This window comes from Myxocyprinus asiaticus, chromosome 4 (assembly GCF_019703515.2).
Source record: "Myxocyprinus asiaticus isolate MX2 ecotype Aquarium Trade chromosome 4, UBuf_Myxa_2, whole genome shotgun sequence".
Taxonomy (NCBI): Eukaryota; Metazoa; Chordata; class Actinopteri; order Cypriniformes; family Catostomidae; genus Myxocyprinus; species Myxocyprinus asiaticus.
Genome location: NC_059347.1, coordinates 14,485,164 through 14,506,400, shown reverse-complemented (window position 1 = coordinate 14,506,400; position 21,237 = coordinate 14,485,164). Strand labels below are relative to the sequence as shown.

The window sequence follows — 21,237 nt, the reverse complement described above, 5'->3', positions numbered from 1 at the left end:
CATATTATATACTCTGCACCCATCTACTGAGGTACTTCAACTTGGGAATTAACATTACTTGCGTTTGAACATCATATTTACGGGCAAATTGGAGTCGTTTTGGGTTATGAGTGCCCACGAAGGATACGCCTCATGCATCCTCCAAATTCCAGTGAAAAAAGGTCGCATTTGAAGGCTGCATTTGAAGTGTCCTACTCGCTTTTCTGAAACGAGACAGCCTCGATGACGTCTGCGGCAGACAAATGCGACCTCCGGAGGACGCATCCTTCCAAACGAGACACAGCCAGTGCCCCTTTTTTACTTAACAGTTCTTTCCCACCTACAACACACTTCAGTTTACTAGAGTGTTTCGTCACCTTGGCAACACATTCTCACGTGACTGGTTACCTTATAGAATAGCTCGACAACTGTTGTTATGGCTGAGGAACTAGACGAGAAGGTTTTAGACAGTCTTGCGGAAATCGACAAACTTTATACGGTATTTGATGGAGCGTCACAAGAAGATGTGGCGCATGCAAAGTTGTTCTGGAACTCGCTCTCCTTACAGCCGCCAATAGAGTCTCGTCTCGTATCTGCTGACGTCAGGCAACGGTTAAAAGTGGCGAAGGGCTCGCACTGTAAGTCTGAAAATACATTTTATCAGTACAAATTGTTTTAAACACGTTGCCAAACTGAATTCGAATAAGTAGTGAAAAGCCTCTAATATTAGGCTTTATTGTCTATGGCCAGAAATTCACTAAGCTAGTTTACCGTGTAAAGGGGTTTTCAAACTGACAAATATGACAATCACCTTGTGAAGGACAGCCTGCTAAAGGTCGCTACATTTTAGTTGACAAAGACCAGAGAAAATTAAGGAAAACTTTTAAGTGTGATATTATAAAGATAATGTAAATAATTCGCTTTTACTTGATTGTACTAAAGCCAAAATAAATGATTAAAATATGATCTGTACGGATGTACCAGTCAGTTATTGACCAAATTAAAACCCTTGGCTGACCAATTTACCATCGGTGTAAAACTGCCAATGCCAACGCTTATAGTGGCATAAGCATGAAAATGCTGATATGAAAAACGGATGGTTTATTTATAAGTAATTATGTGGTTAATTTGTAATTTGTCTTAAGATGGTTATTTATATCTTCAGCTTTAGTGTGTCTACAGGAAATATAAATGTTAGACTCCCAAACATTACTTTTGCAACTAGAAAATATTAGAATAGAAGAACAGGGAGCCCTGCAACAGATGTCAGGGCCCCCACAAAGCCCCCCACTGAACATCGTGTCAGTTTGAGATTAAATAAAGAGACAGAAGCAACTGAGACAGCCGAAATAGACTAGAAGAACTGTGGTGAATTCTCCAAGAAGCTTTGAACATCCTATCTGCCAACAACCAAGAAAAACTGTGTCCAGGTGTAGCTAGGAGAACTGGTGCTGTTTTAAAGGCAAAGGTGGTCACACCGAATATTGATTTAGCTTTTGTCTGTTTACTGGACTTTGTATGATGTTAATTGATAAATGAAAACTATTTATGGCATTATTTTTGAAGATACCCTTACTATGCAACATTTTTCACAAGTGCCTTAAACTTTTGCACAGTACTGTATATAACTATATATAAATTCAAATACTGTCCAGGAATTGAAAGGATAGTGTTTGTGTACATGTTAATGAATCAAGATGATGAATTTATATTCAAAGAATCTTCTTCAAAGTTTTTAAATGCTAATTTACCACTGCAGATTCTGACATTTTCAGACAACTATATACACTGTTAGACCTTACCATGATTTTTCTACATTAATATACAGGCAACATTGTTGTCAGCTAGTTATTGTAAAAAACAGATAATTGTAAGCTACTGCAATTGTTGTGTACAGTAATTTACTGATTACTGTAATTGGTAGCTGAGGTATATTACTGTAAAAATATAAATTTTAACTAGCTGTAAATATCCCTTACATTATTATTTTTATATTTTATTTGTAATATTATATACAATTTATTAATAATAAACAAAACACTTTTTTTTATTGGAGAATTACAAGAATAAGGGAACTGGATCATGACATACAGTAATTCTATATAGTAAAACATTAAAGGGATAGTTCACCCCAAAATGAAAATTCTCTCATCATTTACTCATGCTATCCCAGAAGTGTATGACTTTCTTTCTTCTGCTGAACACAAACAAATATTTTTAGAAGAATATTTCAGCTCTGTAGGTCCATACAAGTGAATGGTGACCAGAACTTTGTAGCTCCAAAAAATTACATTAAGGCAGCATAAAAGTAATCCATATGACTCCGGTGGTTAAATCCATGTCTTCTGAAGTGATATAATAGGTGTGGGTGAGAAACAGAACAATATTTAAGTCCTTTTTTCTATAAATCTCCACCTTTGCCCAGCCCCAACAAGTAGGTGGTTATGTGTGCAAAGAATGTGAATCGCCAAAAAACAAAAGATGAATCTGGAAATGAAAGTGGAAATTTAACCACTGGAGTCTTATGGATTACTTTTAAGATGCCTTTATGTGATTTTTGGAGCTACAAAGTTCTGGTCACCATTCACATGCATTGTATGGACCCACAGAGCTGAAAATTTCTTCTAAAAATCTTCATTTGTGTTCTGCAGAAGAAAGAAAGTCATACACATCTGGTAAGGCATGAGGGTGAGTAAATGATGAGAGAATTTTCATTTTTGGTGAACTATCCCTTTAAATAAAAGACTACACAGCGATTAAAAAGGTAACAAGGATAAAAGTGTACACAGATTGAAGAAATCGTCATCAGTCAGAGAATCAAGTGAACACTGAAAAAAAAAATATATGATCAGTTAACATCAGTTAATGTTAAAGTCATGAAGTCATCACACACATTACTCCATAAAACCTCCTTTAACTGTGTGGCCGTTCACATAAGACGTGTTCTTTTGTGCCTAAAACAGCAAGATGGAGCGCAACGCAATAGTGAACACATGGGTCTCAGTTAATGTTAACATTTAACGTGACGCACCGTCTTAAAAACGCAACTCCTATGACGCAAGAAGAAGCAGCGAAACGTGGGTCACGAGACACATTTTAAAATGTTGAACCACTTTCAATTGATGAACTGTCTTAAAAACACAACTCTCACGAAGTAAGAAAAGAAAAACAGCACGACACGACACAACGACTAAAGACGTACCAACACTTAAAAAATAAGGCAGATGGAAAGCAAGAACCCATCCTCTGTGAACAGCCCCAAAGTAAACTTTATCCTTTCAATAACATTAGAGTTTTCTTATTTCTTTATAAACATTTCTCTTGAATTATCATCTTATTATTGCTTTTACTTACTTAATTTGATGTTTTCTACTCTAATTCCATGGGACTCTGCTCTGCTCAAAAGCAGCATTCCCTCAGACAGGCATGCGGAGTGTCAGGGGTTGTACCTGAGATAAGATCACCTCCCCCCATCGGGGGTGAAGGGAGGCCGAGAGAGAGACAAAGCCAAGATTATAGTTCATTATCGTTACAAATATACAGTTTATCTTACTACCAATACCAAACATTAGAATTTCGATTATTATAGCGGCAAGTTTCACAGTTAAATTTACCTGCAGTTGTCTCTGTGTGTACTCCATAATAAACGCTGACGGCGGAGGCGCTGAGAGCGCATTTATCCTCTAGAATGGCTCTGAGATCAAACGGAGTCTGCCTATGTGCGTGTTAATGCAAATAATTAAAGGGATTTATGAATAAAAAAGAGAACACAGAAAGAGGTAAACCCATCAGGAAAAGACGTTGTGTGTTTTGCGCCGATATAGTCTACATCTGCAGTAGTTTGCTGTCTTTAGTTACAGTTTGTTACTGTATTAATTAGATGAAAAGTAATTTACTGTTATTAATGAGTGATGTCACCGAATTTACCCATGACGCAATGCATATTACAGTTAAATATTGTATGATTATATTATAGTAATTTACTGGCCATTTTACAGTTATTTACAGTAAGGGTTAACAGTGTCGAAAAAAAACGGTTACGTTTTACAAGATGCCTTCATAACCCAAATGCCTAGCTATATATTGTAAATAATACAACTAAAGTGAAGTAAATTGAATTGGTTAGTGGACAGCCTGGAAGATGTAGCTCCTAGGCTGTCCACCACAGTAGACAACAAATCAAATCCCTTTATTGTCACTCAACCATAAACACAAGTGCTCAATTTATTGTCACTCAACCATAAACACATAAACAGTGGGTGAAAGTCTTGGGTGTGGTTCCAAGCAACATAGCAGTATGACAGTTACAATAAACATCTGATTTACCCATGTAATCAGTGGAAATAAATATGAAGTGCTGTATTGACATTCAGCTGTCGGTTGATAATCAGTTGCCAGTGTGTTTTTAAGAAAAGTATAAAAGGTCTGCATGGCACTGGTCTGATTTTAACTGCATGTACACCTATTCCTTTTAAATCCCCCACCACCCCACCCCCAGGTGTCACAAACTGTTTATTCTTCTACCGTAAAAAAAAGTACGATAAAAAAGTGTCATGGCTCTTTATTGCAGGCATAATTTTTTTTAAAAGAAGAAAGAAAATCCTAAACGAATGGTAATAGATTGTAAATGAAATAATACAATTTCAGTTTATCCAATAGGATCTTAATGTATTCTGGATACTTATCTGATTCCTTTAGGATCGGTTCAGAATTATGAAAAATACCTTCAAGATTTTTTGCATCATAAATGAACTCTCAAAACACAGATGGCTGCTTCACATCTTAACATTAAATGCCAAATTCATTTTTGCTTATCAAAGTTAAACAGAGAGATGGAAACTTAATTGAAAACGATTGTTGGAAAATTAAACTATTAAAACAACAACGCATAAACAGAATGTTCTTCGCTGACAACTGACCATCTCTGATCGAAATGCTGATGTAAAAAAAAAAAAAAAGAAGAAGAAAGACAAATGCTGATGTAAATCAGTCGCAATATTTGAAAAGAACAGATTCGGATTTCCCAAAACCATGGGTATCTGAGAATTGTGTTTCATATGCATTATTAATATAGAAAAATAACAATGTTTATTTAAAGGTGCAATATTTAATATTCGCCTTTTTTTTTTTGTTTGTTTTTTTACCAAAGTGTGAATGTAATGCAACTTAAAAAATGAGACCTTCCCGGACTTCCTAGGTTGCCTATTAAAACCTGTAGACTGACAACACCGACTCCTACACAAACTCTGAGTAAGCCAAAAAAAAAAAAAAAAAAATGTATCTACTGAATCCCGTCTGGCTAAGCGAGAACGTGATCGTGGTCGAGCGAAAACTAGAGTGAACGTCGGCAGGGCATTTGATTCCTGGAGGGACCTTCGTTCGGTTTTGGCGATCAAAACCGACCCTGAATTGGCATTCTTCTTATTGGACAGGTAAGCTTACATAACTGCAAAGCATGTGAAATATAGTGCCACAAGGATTGATCCGTGTAATTTTAGCTAACTTGATCTTGCCTGCTAACACTGACGAATTGCAAGCTACCTTGCTTCATAACTTTCAAATAATTTCAACGATCTTCTCTTTATACTAAAAGTCAGGTAAACAGGATAAATTTAAGCAAATACGCTGGTTTCTTGATCGTAGTACAACATATGACATACAAAACATACAATAGTGCAACATAACTGTAAAGTGTCTGGTATAATTCAGTAGTATGTAGTTGTATGTGTGTATCAGTATGCTATGTTAGCTGATAAGTAGTTTTAGTTTAGTCTCAAAGTTTGTAGTAAAACAATCATAACTGAGTAATTTTAATTATGCTACCTCATCTGTCAGCATGATGCCGGTGAATCACGTTCAGTCTCTTTGTACGTTACATCATTGTTTTGGATGCTCGCTAGCTTGCGTCCCTATGGAGTGTGTGCGCGAGCACGAGCAAAATGTAGCTGGCTGCAGTTCACTTAACAGCCACAGGTGTCATTAATAACAAAGGTTTCTGAATCTTACAGCACCTTTAAAAAAAAAAAAATCACAAACATGTCTGTTGAGCGCATGAACGCAATGGCCAATCAGAGGCATTTAAAGCCTTGTTTATACTTTCGCCTGGCACCGCACCACGAGCTTCCGCTGACTGCGCGCGCACCTCCATAAATTCTGGAAGCGTTTCAATTTGTTGTACTTTTAAGCATTTAGTATTTATTTACCTTTGTAAAAACTTTGACAAAAATTGTAATTAAAGCATCAAACTTCTGTCTGGTTTTGTTTTTATTAAATATCCAATAAAAGGCACAAGACAAATACTTGTATTTATACCTTAAACATGCTTATAGTATATTTAATTACCTCTAGCATATAGATATGGTGGAATATAAAACATAAAAGGCTTATTGTATATTTCTTGATCTTATACTCATAAAATTATAGAACTGCTAAAACAAAAGTGCAAAAAAAATTTTTTTTATCTTGTATTTATCTTTCATTGTGTCTTTCTTAAAATTTTGGCCTGTCATGCATTCAATATATCCAATCCATGTTCAGTGGAAATTATTTATAGTTAGATAAATAAAATAGCTTTTGCATTTAAAGCTTATTTCCTAAGCAAAACAGTGAACTGAAGTTAAAATATTTGAATCTGTTTATAGTTTTTTGTCAAAATCGGTAATGTATCAGCCAAAAATTTTCATATCGGTGCATCCTTAACCTGGAAAATACTTAGCCGTCTTTGTAGTATGTTTACAGCATGTCTTTTTTCTACCCAATAATTGAGTCAAGTTAAATATGTTGAAAAATATTTTGATTAAACTGAAATGGCAATAACGTAACATTTGAAAAATATAGTTGTTGTTGTTTTTTCTTTTTTTTTTTCTTTTTCATTTTTACATGAACAAGTGTTTTGTATGAACACTTTTATCTTTGAAATTTTTCACGGACACCCTGGCACCCCAGTTTGAAAACCCCTGGTAAAAGTTTAGTTTTTAAAGGGGGGTTCCAAATCTGCGTTGACAAATGAAGATTAAACCTATCATTTTATTTTTTTAGCCACAAATGCTGCCACAAAGCTCACATCACAGTCAAGTAAGTAGGCTATTAAATAAGTGGTGTATTTTGAGTTTATTGTATTGTAGGTTCTACTAAATTTAGTGTGCTTCGGTCTGTTTGTTTGACAGAGAGAGATGAAATCCATCAGGATGTTTACTTGAAACAAAAGCAAGAGGAGAGGCAGAAATACATGGAGATGGTAAATCTAATCTCTCAATGGTAGCCTATTTGCTAATGAACTCCATGTGAACACATTTTTCAAGTTGCTTGATATATAATAGCTGATGTACGACTACAATAATGTATTTGCTATTATACAGTATATCTGATTCCTTTCACTTAAATTTACATTGTTTGAGTACTCCAGTAAACATGAAAGATTATTTTGTGGACTTTCTGCTGTGTGTGGCAGTGGCCCACCTCCATTCACACTGCCTTACCTTCAGCAAAAATGCAGTGCTTATTAAAAGTATTTGCTCCAACTTTTGCATTTATTTTGTTAAAGTATGATGTATAGCCTACAATGTATACAAGGACTGGAATGTATTTTCATGTTGGCTGAAATCTTTCGCTCATTTGGGTGATTCTCACAAACCTGTCAATAAAATGTTGTGGCCCTACTTTACCTCAAAAATCAAAAGAAACAAATAATGTTTTGCCTATAGAAAATTAAGCCTATTTGTAGGGCCATTACGAATTTTTTTACATAGTGAAGTTATTATCATGACAATTATAAAAAAATGTCCCCCAATTCTCATTAGCGCAATGTGAAATCCGACCAATTACACTGCCAGAGTAAGAGTATATAAACAGCTGTATACCTCTACGTGGCATCGAGTCTTCTGGCATTCGGCCCCGCCCATTGCCCATGAACAGACCCATGTAAGTGACTCGGATCATCGGATGCAACTTCGCTGCAAAGCATTCACCTTCATCAGAACAGCTCTTCCATCTAAACAATCTCATTATTCAACAGAAGCTGCCAGAGTATTGACAGTATTGACCACTACCACATTAAGTGTCATATTTTTACTCTGTCTTTCTTTCAGTGCTCTATTCGCCAAAGCAGTTTATAGCATGAAGTTGCTTCTGCAAACTGGCTGCTTCGGCACCGTATAGATGTCAAATAGCTCTCTACGACTGCTCATTTGTTCTCTTATCTAAACTTTCCACCCAGAGCGGTCCATTGCGTAAGCCTGCCTCCATGAACGGGCGCTGCAGACCCATTCCCCTCTTCACTTTACCCCCCTCCCTTCTATCATTTTAATCTCTCCTACTCCGGAACCCTTCCCTGTGCGAGGCTGCCACCGCAAACAAACTCCATCCCAAATCCCTCCTCAGCAAACCATAATTAAAGCAGAACATATTCCAGGCTTATAAAACCACATTGCTGACTCTTTCTCGTGTTTCTTTCAGAGATCCAGAGCCTTGGCCCCAGAAGCGAACCCAACACCAACCCCAGTTCCTCCTCGTTCAGAACTGAAATTCCTAGAAATCACCCTCTCAGACGCCTTCTCCACGCCTTTCTTCAAGACCCCCCCCCCACAACCCTACAAACATATCAGACCTAAATTACAAACACAAAGAGGGCATCCAATTTTCATTTTCAGCCTTCCTATTCCCATCCAGCCCTTCCAATCGCTAGCATACTATCTACATTATGGAGGATCCCAAACCAAAAACCCTCTAGATCTCCTCTTCATCAATGACAAAAATCAACCAGTATCCTGATTCTGGTTCCAAAAACACATAAAATCCATCCTGCTCAATTCCAGTATTTCAGATAAACCATACTCAAGCCATTCCTTTCACGTCGGCGCCACAACCACAGCAGCCCACAAAGGCCTGCCCAAGCACCAAATAAGATTACTGGGTCGCTGGTCATCCGACGCATATCTCAGAGGGACACTTGCTTCATACTCGTCTTTCCAATAGGCTGGCCCCACCGTTCAGATGCAGCAGGGGTCCACCCTGGCCAGTCCGGAAGCCTCCCATCCCATAATGCAGGATGGGCCCGCCTTAAGCACTCAAGGGCTTTCCCATTTGAATCGCAGTGGGGGTTCTTCCGCTCAAATGCAGTGTGAGCTAACTAATTTCTATCGTGGGCTTCCCTGTTTGAAGTGCAGTGAGGACTCCCCCATTCGAATGTCGTGAGGGCCCCCCATTGTCTGGAGGAGGAGCTTGGGTCGTTCTTTTTAGCAGATAGGATTCACGCCTCCGCTCAGGGTGATCTTGGCGTGGAAGACTCCTCCAGCACAATCCCATCAAGGGCTCTCCCGTTTGAACCGCAGCGAGGGTTCTCCTGTCCAAATGCTGGGTGAGCTTCCACGTTTATTTTTATCGTAGGCTCTCCCCGTTCAAAGCTCGGGATGACTCCCCCGGTCAAATGCAGTGAGGGCCCCCGTTCGATCGTAGGATGGGCCCCGCTTGCTCGAGTGGCTGCCGTGCCCCTTCCCGCAGGGTTCTCTGCACAGGCCCATCCATCGAACCAACCAAGCCCGGAGGGAGACTTAAGGTCATTCTGGGTGGCTAGGATTCATGCCTCCGTCCAGGGCAACCCTGCCCTACTGCAGGGGCGGTCCCTGCATTTGGACGTAATGATCCCTCCAGCGCTTCTCAGCTCTCTCAGAGCTCATTTCCATGTGGCCGCAACCGCCACTGTCTTCAGTGCTACAGCCTACTTTCATTCTCGATCTCTACCTATCCCACACCTCCCAGTTTCCTATCCTCTAAGCGGGCACCTCTTCCCACCTCACACAGGGCTCAGCAAGCTCCCCACAATTAATTTAATAATTTTGCGCTCCTTTTGGGGGGGCATAAGAGGAATTGTCAATCTCTTCTCAAACACAAAGACTCTGTAGACAACAGCTTGATGTCCCATTTTCTGGCACCTTTAGGGGGGTATTCGAGCTCGGGTCAAGTCTCAGACCTTAAGCCCCTTTTGCCCAGGACAGTGAGCCACACATGTTTACACGATCCTCAATGCAGGATTACATTTACTTGCAAACTACTGAAATGGAGTTTTAACAAGGTTCGGGAGGAGCAAGTCATTTAATCCGACCGATCACACTGCCAGAGTAAGAGTATATAGACAGCTGCTTACCTCTACGTGGCATCGCATCTTCTGGCATCCCTCCACCTCCCCTTCTCCTCCTATCTATCCATCAGTAACTAATCTCCAGGGGGTATTCGCACTCAGGTCGAGCCTCGAGTCCCTTTTGCCCAGGAAAGTGAGCTACACATGTTTACACTATCCTCACTGCAGGATTACATTTACTTGTGAAGTACTGAATTGATTTGAATAAATCCATTGTACAACAGCATCTTTTTTTATTCTTATTACAGTAAAAACATGACTATATTACAGAAATGAGAATTACCATTAAAAACAATGAGAGTAGTAAAAGTAAAACATCAGATTGCGCTACGGTATTAAGATTTGGGGGGTAAAATATGCTTAAGTGTCCTGAAAATAATGCACAAATATTTTAATGGTCCTAAATGTAGGCTTCATTTTCTTTATTTAAAATATAATGTAAAACATTTTTCATATTGATTTGGGGTTATTTATGACAAGAACATTTTCTGGATAGGTTTGATGAGATTCACCCATTTGCTAACAAAAAATAATAAATAACAAAAATGAAGACAAGAGGAAACTGTATTGTTCAAATAAAATCTCAGCAAGAGTTTGCTTCATGGCACATGAAAGAGTCACATGAAGAATAATTTCCCCATATCTGTTTCACATTTTTGCTATGATGAATTTCTGTACCTAATGATATCTTTCAAGGTAGTTGCAACATGTTTTTTAGTTGCTGTTCTATATAGCAAAAGGGTTTGACATGCAGGCCCACAAGCTTAATAACACGACATGCATATCTGTTAGAACATCAAGTCAAAGAATTAAATCAATGAGGTACCAAGCACTTCTAATCTCAGCAGGAGCAAAAACAGTAAGAAAGCCTTGACTAGTTGAGGTATCTGGCAGATTTCAATCATCAGTAGTCTATACGTTCCAAAATTCAGGTGTTTGGAATGGCTACAGTTGCATTTCTGTCTCAGTTCTTCCCTTCCTCTAATCTTCATTACTATACAGTGCATTGCAGCATAAAGCTTAATGAGTCATGGCGGGAAGTTATAGATCTCTTATAAAAGATGACCTGAGATCAGGTGGTTTCTTAATGTGGATCTGGCAGGCAGGATTTGCCAGTTTTAGCTCAGCTTGCTGCATTAGCAAAAGGAGTCTCTGAGAAGCATCATAGGTAATGTAAGATTACAGCATAAAATGGTACTCTGTACTGCCATTTTACATCTAAATCTTAGCTATACAGCTTTTGACTGATTTTCTTCTAAGGCGAGCATCACTTTTACAATTGCTCAAATTTAGAGACTTGACATTGCACTGTTCCTCTACAATGTGTAAAACACACTAGACATGTTGTGCTTTATTTTACCAGCCGATGAAATTATGCTGATTGATTGTCCACTTTCTGTAAACACCTCAATGCTTTCAAACAGAGCTATCTGATTATGGCTTCCATTGCAGTCTGGCTTGTGTAAATTTTCTCACAGTTAAGCCAGTTGACATGTTATCTAGCAGGATGACATCCTTAAGAGCATGCTTAGCCTCTAATAAGCCCACATTTGTGCAGTGATGAATCTGTTTGCATAGCTACTTTTATCTCCCAACAGTGCACTAGCTACATCCAATAATCGGATTAGCAAGAAATCACTGGTCTTACAGATCAATTCATCTTGGATAAGGATAAGGAAGCACTGATTTATTGCTTTCACAGGGCACTGCTGGGGCAAGCAATGGCTCATCATTCTGCATAAAGACTTGAGAATAATCATCGCTCATCACAGAATTTTATGGTTGAGCACATTAAAGGTTGTTCACCAAAAATTAAAATTGTGTTATTATTTACGCATGTTCATGCCATTCCAAACTGGTATGCTGTTATTTTTCCATGGAACAAAAAGTAGAAATTTTTCAAGAATCTTCATGTAGCTCTTTTCATTGAATGCCATTACGACAGTTCCAAGTGCCCAGTAGCTGTCATGCTCCAAAAAAGGACATAAAAGCACCAAAAAAGACCAAATTTGTCCATAGTACAGTACAACCTGTGTACTATATTCCAAGTCTACTGATGCCATAGCAAAAAGTTGGATAGCAACTTAAATTTCAGTCTGTTCCTCACACAGCTATTGTATGATGCATTGCATCAGCAGGGTGGGAGACTTTGGTTCTCATCGCACATTGAAACCAGGAAGTAATCCTGTTCACCTAATCACTTGGGAGCTTGATTTGGAAGTTCCATTTTTCCCAATAAGATTACATTTTCACTCCACTGACAGTTAGGTTTAGGGTTGGGATTTGGGTTAGGGAATAGAGTTAATAAAATATGCATTCCTCTTCAATGTATTATATCAGGTACAGCTAAAATCAACTCACTTTTGGCACCCCTCTGGACATTTCACCTTGAAACTGGAGCTTACATGTGCCCCTACATTTAAAAACACTTCCTGCTTTGGCCACTGAGGACAGTGCTTCTAATTTCGGTAAGCACAGACTGAATTTAGCTCGAGAAAAGTCAACCTACTGTTTCCAAATTCAAAGTGAAATCAGTCTGATCCTGAGCGTCTTACAAATAAGAAATAAAACAAGCAATTTAAAAGTCAATATGTCTGCAGCATTGCAATGCAAAAGCAAGAACAGTAGAAAGAAACAAATTAAAAAATAATTATTATTAGTAGTAGAAGTAATATTTTTTTTTTCTTTTTAAATAGGAAATGTCTTTATGATTGTGGTCTGGTTAAGTGCTTGTGACACATCTTCCCAATGGACATGCCTCCCGACGGATCACCACCTTGTCGCTGTCGGGGGGCTTGAATGTCTCAGTGACCCTGAGAGCTATGCCAGTGGGAGCTAGTCTCCTGGTAGGGTCACCCAAGCTGGACAGATCAAAGGGTGGAGACGAGACTAAGTGCGGTCCCTGGCCATCCAGGTTGGGGGTTGGGCACAGGGCTAACAAACCAGACCCGTGAAAACACACCTTGTTATGGAAACAGCAACAAAAGAAACCAACACTACTGTGTGAAGGGCTTCCAGAGGCTTTAGAAGATACTCTAATGAATGGCAGTAGTGAGAACCAATAGGATGCTACAGACAGGAAGACGGAATGTCTGAGCACCAAATGCAAGGCCAGAATAGGGTTCGGTAACGTAAGAACAATTTATGAATCAAGAAAGCTAACTCAAGTAACATCAGAAATGAGATGCTATAATCTACACATCCTTGGAGTCAGTGAGAGTAGATGGACAGGATCAGGCAGACAGAAGACCTTTACAGGAAAGTGCTATACTCAGGAAGAAATGACACCAGGAGGGAGTAGCCATCATCCTGTAGAAAGGAACAGAGTAGAGTCTAATGGAATGGAAGCCTATCAACAGCAGACTCAAAAGAATTAGAAAGAGAGGAAGACTCATAAACCTTACCATCATCCAGTGTTATGCCCCTACGAAAGACAGTGGCCATGAAACCAATGTCTTGTGACCAGTTGCAAGCTGAACTAGAAAACACACCTAAACATGACATAAAGATTGTAATGGAATTGACTGGAATGCAAAAGTTAGAAACAACAACACACATTACGAAATAGTCATGGGGAAAGAAGGATACGACACCACGAATGACAATGGAGAGAGCATGTTAGAACTCTTTACCACCTACAACCTTATCATCGGAGGAAGTCTCTTTCCACACCACGGCATTCACAAGCTGACCTGGTGCTTCACCATTGGAAGAGGCATAAACCGGATTGACCACCTAATCATCAATGGCACCTGGAGAAGATCACTCCTTGGTGTCAAAGTGAACAGGGGAGCGGATGTTGGCAGCGACCACCACCTTGTCACAGCAATGCTGAAATCAAAACTGCGAAGAACAGACTGAAAAAGACCAGGATACCAGCGGTTTAATGTGAGCAAACTATGCAAACCCCAGGTTAAGAATACCTTTGTTCTGCAATTGAAGAACAAGTTCCAAGCTCTTGCAGACATGGATAATCACACACAGTCAGACCAAAACATTGCCAACACCAAGTGGGAACAGATCAGGAAAATATACTCTGAAACTAATAAAACATGCTTAGGAATGAAACAATCACAACACACACCTGGCAAGCCATTGAAGACAAGAGAAACATTAAGAAGAAATTCATGGAAGCCAAATCAGAAAGACTGAAGGAGAGGTACAAACTACAATACAGGAAAGCAGACCGAACAGTGAAGAGAATGGCAAGAGGGAACAAGAGAGCATACATAAACAATCTTGCCAACTTGCCAGAAGATGCTGCCAGCAGGGGAGACCAAGCAAAGGTGTACAAGATAACCAAGACATTATGCGGCAAGTACAATAGAAACACAGATGTTCCAATCATGGACAAACGAGGGAGACTTCTCATAACAGAGAAGAAACAAGAAGCACATTGGGCAGAACATTTTTGCAAAATACTAAACAGACCACCACAAAAACTGGCATCTACGAAGCAGAGGCCAACCTTTATGTCAATGTCGCACCACCAGAGAGAGAGGAAACCATATCAGCCATTAGATCCCTCAAGAACGGAAAAGCCCTATGACAAGACAACCTCAATACAGAACTATTCAAGACAGATCCAGAGGTTGAATCTTAAGCGTTACAACCACTATTTATAGCCATATGGGAAGGAAAGAAAAACACCTGATAACTGGCCAAAGGTGTCATTATAAAAGCATTTCAAAGCAAGGCGCCCTGAACAACTGCAACAGCTGGCGAGGAATCACTCTTCTGTCAGTGCCAAGCAAAATCCTTGCAAAGATCACCATCCAGCGAATCTCAGAGGCAGTTGACAAACAACCAAGAAAAGAGCAAGCTGTATTCCGAAAAAACAGAGGATGCACAGACCAGATATTTGCCCTAGGCATCATCCTTGAGCAGTGCACAGAGTCACAAAGGCAGCTATAAATAAATGTTGTGGACATCGAAAAGGTCTTTGACAGCATCCACAAAGAAAGCCTTTGGCATATACTACAGTACGTGCCTATGGGATCCCACAGCCGCTGTTCACCCACATCAAGAGTTTCTACACAACTTCACATGCAAAGTAGGAAACAGCGACCATAGCTTTGAAGTCAAGACAGGAGTATGACAAGGGTGTGTGATGTCAGCACTGCTTTTCTAAATAGCCATTGCCTGGGTGATGAGACAAACAACTGAGGTCCAGTCCAGAGGCATAAGGTGAACTCCCTTCTAAACACTGGAAGATCTGGACTTTGCAGATCTTCTCACACTTACCAGCATATGCAGAAGAAAACATCTCGACTCAACACATTCTCACAGCAGGTAGGCTTGAAGATCAACCAACAAAAGACAGATGATGACACTGAACATCTCAAGCCTCTCACCAATCCAAGTTGATGGAGTTGATCTACCCACAAACAAAGAATTCACCTACCTGGGCAACATCCTTAGGAACGATGGAGTTGCAGGCAGTGACATTAGGAGTCTGACATTATCGTGCAATTTTTGAATTCTGAATGTGAGCGTGGGATAAATGTGCATGAGCGGCGGTGGAGGGGTACATTTTCAATGGATGACTTAAATTTCGATCTGTTCTTCACACTAAGCAATCTGATGTCTTCAGCAGACTTGGAATGTAGTGCAATAGTTACATGGACTATTTAAATGATACATTTATGGTGTTTGTTTTTTGTTTTGTTTTTTTGTCCTTTTTGGAGCTTGACAGACATGGCCTCAATGAACCTTCATTATACGGAGTAAACTGTGGAGATTTTCAAAATATTTGAATTTTGTGTTCCACAGGGGGGGGAAAAACGCATAGAAATTTGGAACAAAATGAGACGACGAGTAAATAATTACAGAATTTTCATATTGGGGTGAACTTTTTCATTTTTGCTGTTGTTTTTTTTTTTAAGTAATTTTAAATAAAAATAAAATTACCATTTAAAAAAAATTTTTTTTTAAATATGATTTTCTGGATTTGATACCAGAAGCATAGATTTAGCATAAGCTCTTACAGTGACACAAATCTTAAATTTGGGTAGAAGCATTTTCAGTTTAATCATCCAAATCCTCATTAAAACATACAGTATAATTTCATACAGTACATCTCCAATATAATATTCCATCTTCATGTGCTCTTCCACATTCTAAAAACAAATTCCTCATAATTTGGTCAGTGTAAGATTGGCCGGCAACAAGGTAAACAAAGAGACAATGATGAAGTGTGATGATTCCAAGTGCAGTTTATTAACAAGGTGAATTCCAAAACATGAATCCAAACGTGAACACAAAACATAAACTAGACTTGACTAAACTTAACACAACTTGGCTTGACTATGAAACGAAACATAAACATGACTTCACCATGGAACCAACATTACACAAACAATACTCACCAATGGCAAACATGAGGGTTAAATACTAGGACTTGGGAGACCACATGACAATGATAACCAATGAACACTTAGGACTCTAAACAAGATAACAAGACTGCTAACAACCTAATGAAACAATGAACCAATGGGGACAAGACACAAGAACATGGAAACACATGACAAGGAAACAGGAACAAACATGGCATGGAACTCATTTAAAGTAAAAGACAAGAACAAAAACACATACAATCCTGACAGTCTGTTATTCATCAGCATGCTTCTAATGAAGACAGTATGTAGTTTAGCAGGGCAGTGGGCAGTGTCCAGTGCACATCTCACTGTAATGTTTTTGCTTTTCCACTGTGAATAATCAACCTGGAATCCCCAAGATGGATGGCCCTCTGGAGGATAGATCCATTTTATAAGATTACTCTTAGCTAATTAACCTCTTTCTGAATCAGAGACTTGTACATTGAAGGATTTCCTTAAAAATGGCTTGGCATTATCAAAGAAGCATTTGAGGCTGAATACAAAAAAATAAAAATGAAATGCCTTAAATGTTGTTCATTGTTCAGTATTGTTCAATGTTGTAAGATTACAGAGTTTACTACAATGTGGGAAAACAGAATCATATTCTAGCTTACTCAAATGCAATTTTGTTGGTGCGTTACCGCTTTGAAATGCATTCGATACAGTTTTATGAGTTTTAACAAATTGCAGCATGACAGATGTTTACATTTGGTGATAATAATCAACCAAGACATTACATTACATTATTAAAACTGATTAACCTGCCATAAAATGACATCGGCTTGAAAAATGGTTACAATGTACAAGCATGTAATGGATTTAATGAAATGACATTAAGTGCAACCAGTCCTTTAGCCAGAAACTATGGGTGCTAAATCAACATTATGAGGCTTGTTTAGTAAGTGCAGCTGTTGGGCTGGCATAGTCAGACAGCTGCTCCCTATTTAGTGGTACTGTTATACTGTACTCAACAGAATATGTATCAAAGAATCTTTTGCAGGTGGCTATTAATATATTATAGTGAAAAATCCAGAGATCACTAGTGAAAAAGCTTCTATTTTGCATTTCTCTAATACATTTTTTGCCATTACAAATTACATGATCAAGCATAACAATCTGAGTGAAAAGAATAAAAACAATTCTCAAAATCTTAGTGTTTGGTATGTCCCACTTTTGCTTTAATGGCATGCATTCGAGCTAACATGGTCTCCACAAGTTTGTGCAAAATCTGATGATCCAGGCCTTAATGGAAGCAAGGAAATTAGGGATGTGCAAAACTACCAATTTTCATAATCGACTAGTAGGTCGGTTGTTTGAACGACTGGTCGACTGGTCAGTGCTGAAGATAATAATGTTTAATTAGGCTCCATTATATTCACATAACCCTGATCATTCACGTTTTAGGGGGATATATGGACACTAAGTGCAGCACTTCAACATGGTTACTATTGTATATTTATCTAAAATATAGGCTAAATAACTATAACATCTTATTGCACAAAACTATCAAAGTAAGAGAAGAAATAAGCAAGGCTCCAATACAGAATGGCACAAAACCGCTTTTACACTTCTTAAATGCGGTTCAATGTAACCAGAACACTTGGGAGTCTCAGGGTGATCCTCACTGTGCATTCAAAAGTACAGAATTGCAAGATAATGATGCGTGAACACGACATCAAGCAGTTTTTTACTGCGACTATGTATTTAAACAGTGTCAAACAGAATTTGCAAAAGACTATAATCTCTCCAAAGCACCTCACAAATATAGGAAATTTACTCACAGCAGAGGATTTAATGTGCGACAGTGATCGTCTTGTAATGTATTGTTGATGCGAAGCTTTGATGGCTGAAACAGCAGCAGTGCATAAATGGGCTAAACTTAAAACATTATAGAGATGAAAATACTTGTAGGTTTTACTGTGCTGAATATTAGTCACTTTTAAGCACAGCCAACTATAATCATGCAAAAACGCTCTCCGAGAAGGTTTTTGAGATTTGCGTCTTCCGTTAAAACCACCACCACTAAAAATATTAATGTTTATAGTCGACCCCACCAATCGACTAGTCAGTTGTAGATTAGGTGAACATCATGGCACATCACTAATGGAAATCTGACCTTCTGTACAAAGGAGTTAACATGGTCAATGTCACAAATTTGCTTATTTGATTATTGACCTAAAAGTAGTTCAAAATCTTAACATTTCATCTTTGTCTTACGTCAAAACCTTAAAACTTTCTGATTTTTTCCAGGTTTCAGTTAGATTTTGAATCTCAGATTTTTGATATGGACTTTTGAACCCACTGCACTGGAGGTGTCATTAGAATTGTCAAACTTTCCACTTTTGTCAATGCTGTTTTGTGATAACCTGGTTGGGCACTTACTTGTATTTGCTTTTATTTAGGCTAAGAAACGAGATCAGATTATTGCCCTTCTGAAAAAGCAGAGATATGAGCGTATTAAGGTAAGCATTATAAAGTGTTGACCTGAATTTGGCCCCATTTAGTTAAAGCCACACAATCCACCCAGTTCTTTCCATCATTCAGTTTGTATTAGCCTAAATCTCTTCTCAGGTCTTCTGCTGACACAGCCATTGCATATTTGGATGCTGCAGGACAGGGTTCTTCGGACAGCTATGTGTTTTATTTCTCTCCCATTTATTAAAGTGCTCGCTCTCCCTTCCTCAGCACTTTTTCCCCAGAGCCTCAGCATTTCTTAGGGTATACTTCCCTATAGAGCAGGAGAGTAAAGGAAGGGGTAGACTTCATTTAAAGCAGCCTGATGATTGCAGGGTTGTGGTGCTTTACCCTGTCCCTGTTGAGTGCCTTACAAACCTAGTTTGCTAATACAAGTTGAACTGATGTCAGTTGTTTTTAGAAAGACCATATACTGGTAGTCATCTAAGGTCCATTCATTTGGAGGGCTGTGGTGGATGGCGTGATTGATTCTCCATTGAATTAAGCATACTTTTCTGTTTTTTAGACATGTAATGTCTTCAAAGCTATTTTAAATTATAGTGTTCTATTGTACATATTTGCTGTAATTACAATTTTGTGAATGTGTATTTTTTAATCTAACAGAATTAATAAAGACTTCCTTTATATTCAATATTCTTAACAGAAGGAGATGATTTCGATCCAACACAAACCTAGAAAAGAAACCCTAGAAGAACGGTATGTGCATATACAACGTGTTATTTAATTTCTCCATAAAAGATTCACATAACTCATTATAATGGTATCTTTCAAATACAAAATATTTCAAAGTCACACCTATATATACACCTATATTTTGGGAATAAACCCTAAATATTTTACAATCAAAGCCAATGGTATACAGTAGTGCAATTTATTATACCATTATTTGTGTGCTTACCAGTAATTTACTGCTGCAGGCAGTATAGGGGAGCTATTTTGCTGATGTTGCTACTATAAATCACATCCATTTATAAAAGGGAAAACACATAGGGCCTCACCTCCAATTATTATTTAAACTTTACAGGTAAACTGGTAAAATGGTGCTTGTGACTGAGAGAGAGAAAGAACAATGACTGTTTCTAACAATCTCATTATTACTTGGATATATAGCCTATAAATTGGACTTGCAGACCCAATGATGAAGGGTTATTGGAAAATCAACTGATTTAGCTTAGATATTGATTGGAAATGTCTGATATTTTCTGCTTTGCTCTGTAAGGACAGTTCAAACCTGCATTGATTAGCTGTCCTATTATCCAAAACAATTCCTTTGCTGACAAATGCATCTTGTAAAACCCTTTACTTAATGTCAAGTAGGAAGACTTTCATCAGCCTGTGTGGTAGAATGGTATGTAGTAACACTAAATTGAGCCTGCACATATAATATTTATGCTACCTGTTACATATCTGACATATGCGGTGATTACTAAGATTACGTTTTTTGACTGGATCTTTGCTGCATCTATAAAAAGAGCAAAATAGATAATGCATACATGTTTAAAAAAGAATTATATATATACAGTACTGTGCAAAAGTTTTAGGCATTTGTGAAAAATGTTGCATAGTGAGGATGTCCTCAAAAATAATGCCATAAATAGTTTTCATTTATCAATTAACATCATACAAATTCCAGTAAACAGAAAAAAAAACTAAATCAGTATTGGGGGGCTCTGTGGGGGCAATGCCATCTCTTGCAGATTGCCCTGTTTTATTTTTACAAAAAAACATTTTTTCTTTTTTCTTTTATATTTACAAAAGTAATGTTTGGGAGTCTAAAATGTATTTTTCCTATTGACACAATAAAGCTGAAGATATAAATAACCATCTTAAGACAAATGTTTTTGTGAAACATCTTAAGTGCCTAAAACTTTTGCAGAGTACTGTAAAAAGTAAGCAATTTTGAAAACATTTATTTTATTTATTTCATGTGTTCTAGACTTGCATCAAAGACCATTTCATCACCTGTGAATGAGGATCAGAAAGAGGTTCAAGAGCTCCAGTAAAACACATTGTTAATATTAAAGACTAGTCTAAGATAAATAAATAAAAAATGTCATTTTATCATGCTTCTGACCCCCAAAGCACATATGTATGTTCAAGATATTTATTGACAATAAAGCTGATGATACTGTATATCAGAAAATGAGTTTTAAACACCTAATACCGGTCAGCTCTCTGTATACTTGTGAAATGATATTTGCTTTGTTGTAGCCTGCAAATAAAAGCACATGACTTGTTAGTTACTAGCAGCTGATGACGTATGCCTGTGTT

General features: G+C 38.1%; 1 protein-coding gene across 1 annotated transcript; it reads left to right on the top strand.

The window, feature by feature from the left end:
- Positions 1–415: 415 nt before the first annotated feature.
- Positions 416–21,079, top strand: hoatz (HOATZ cilia and flagella associated protein). Its single transcript, XM_051696211.1, has 6 exons — positions 416–617; positions 7,018–7,053; positions 7,146–7,216; positions 18,894–18,953; positions 19,610–19,662; positions 20,903–21,079. The coding sequence occupies exons 1-6, from the start codon at positions 416–418 to the stop codon at positions 20,967–20,969; spliced, it is 489 nt and encodes a 162-aa protein (XP_051552171.1). The 3' UTR covers positions 20,970–21,079.
- The last annotated feature ends 158 nt before the right edge of the window (positions 21,080–21,237 follow it).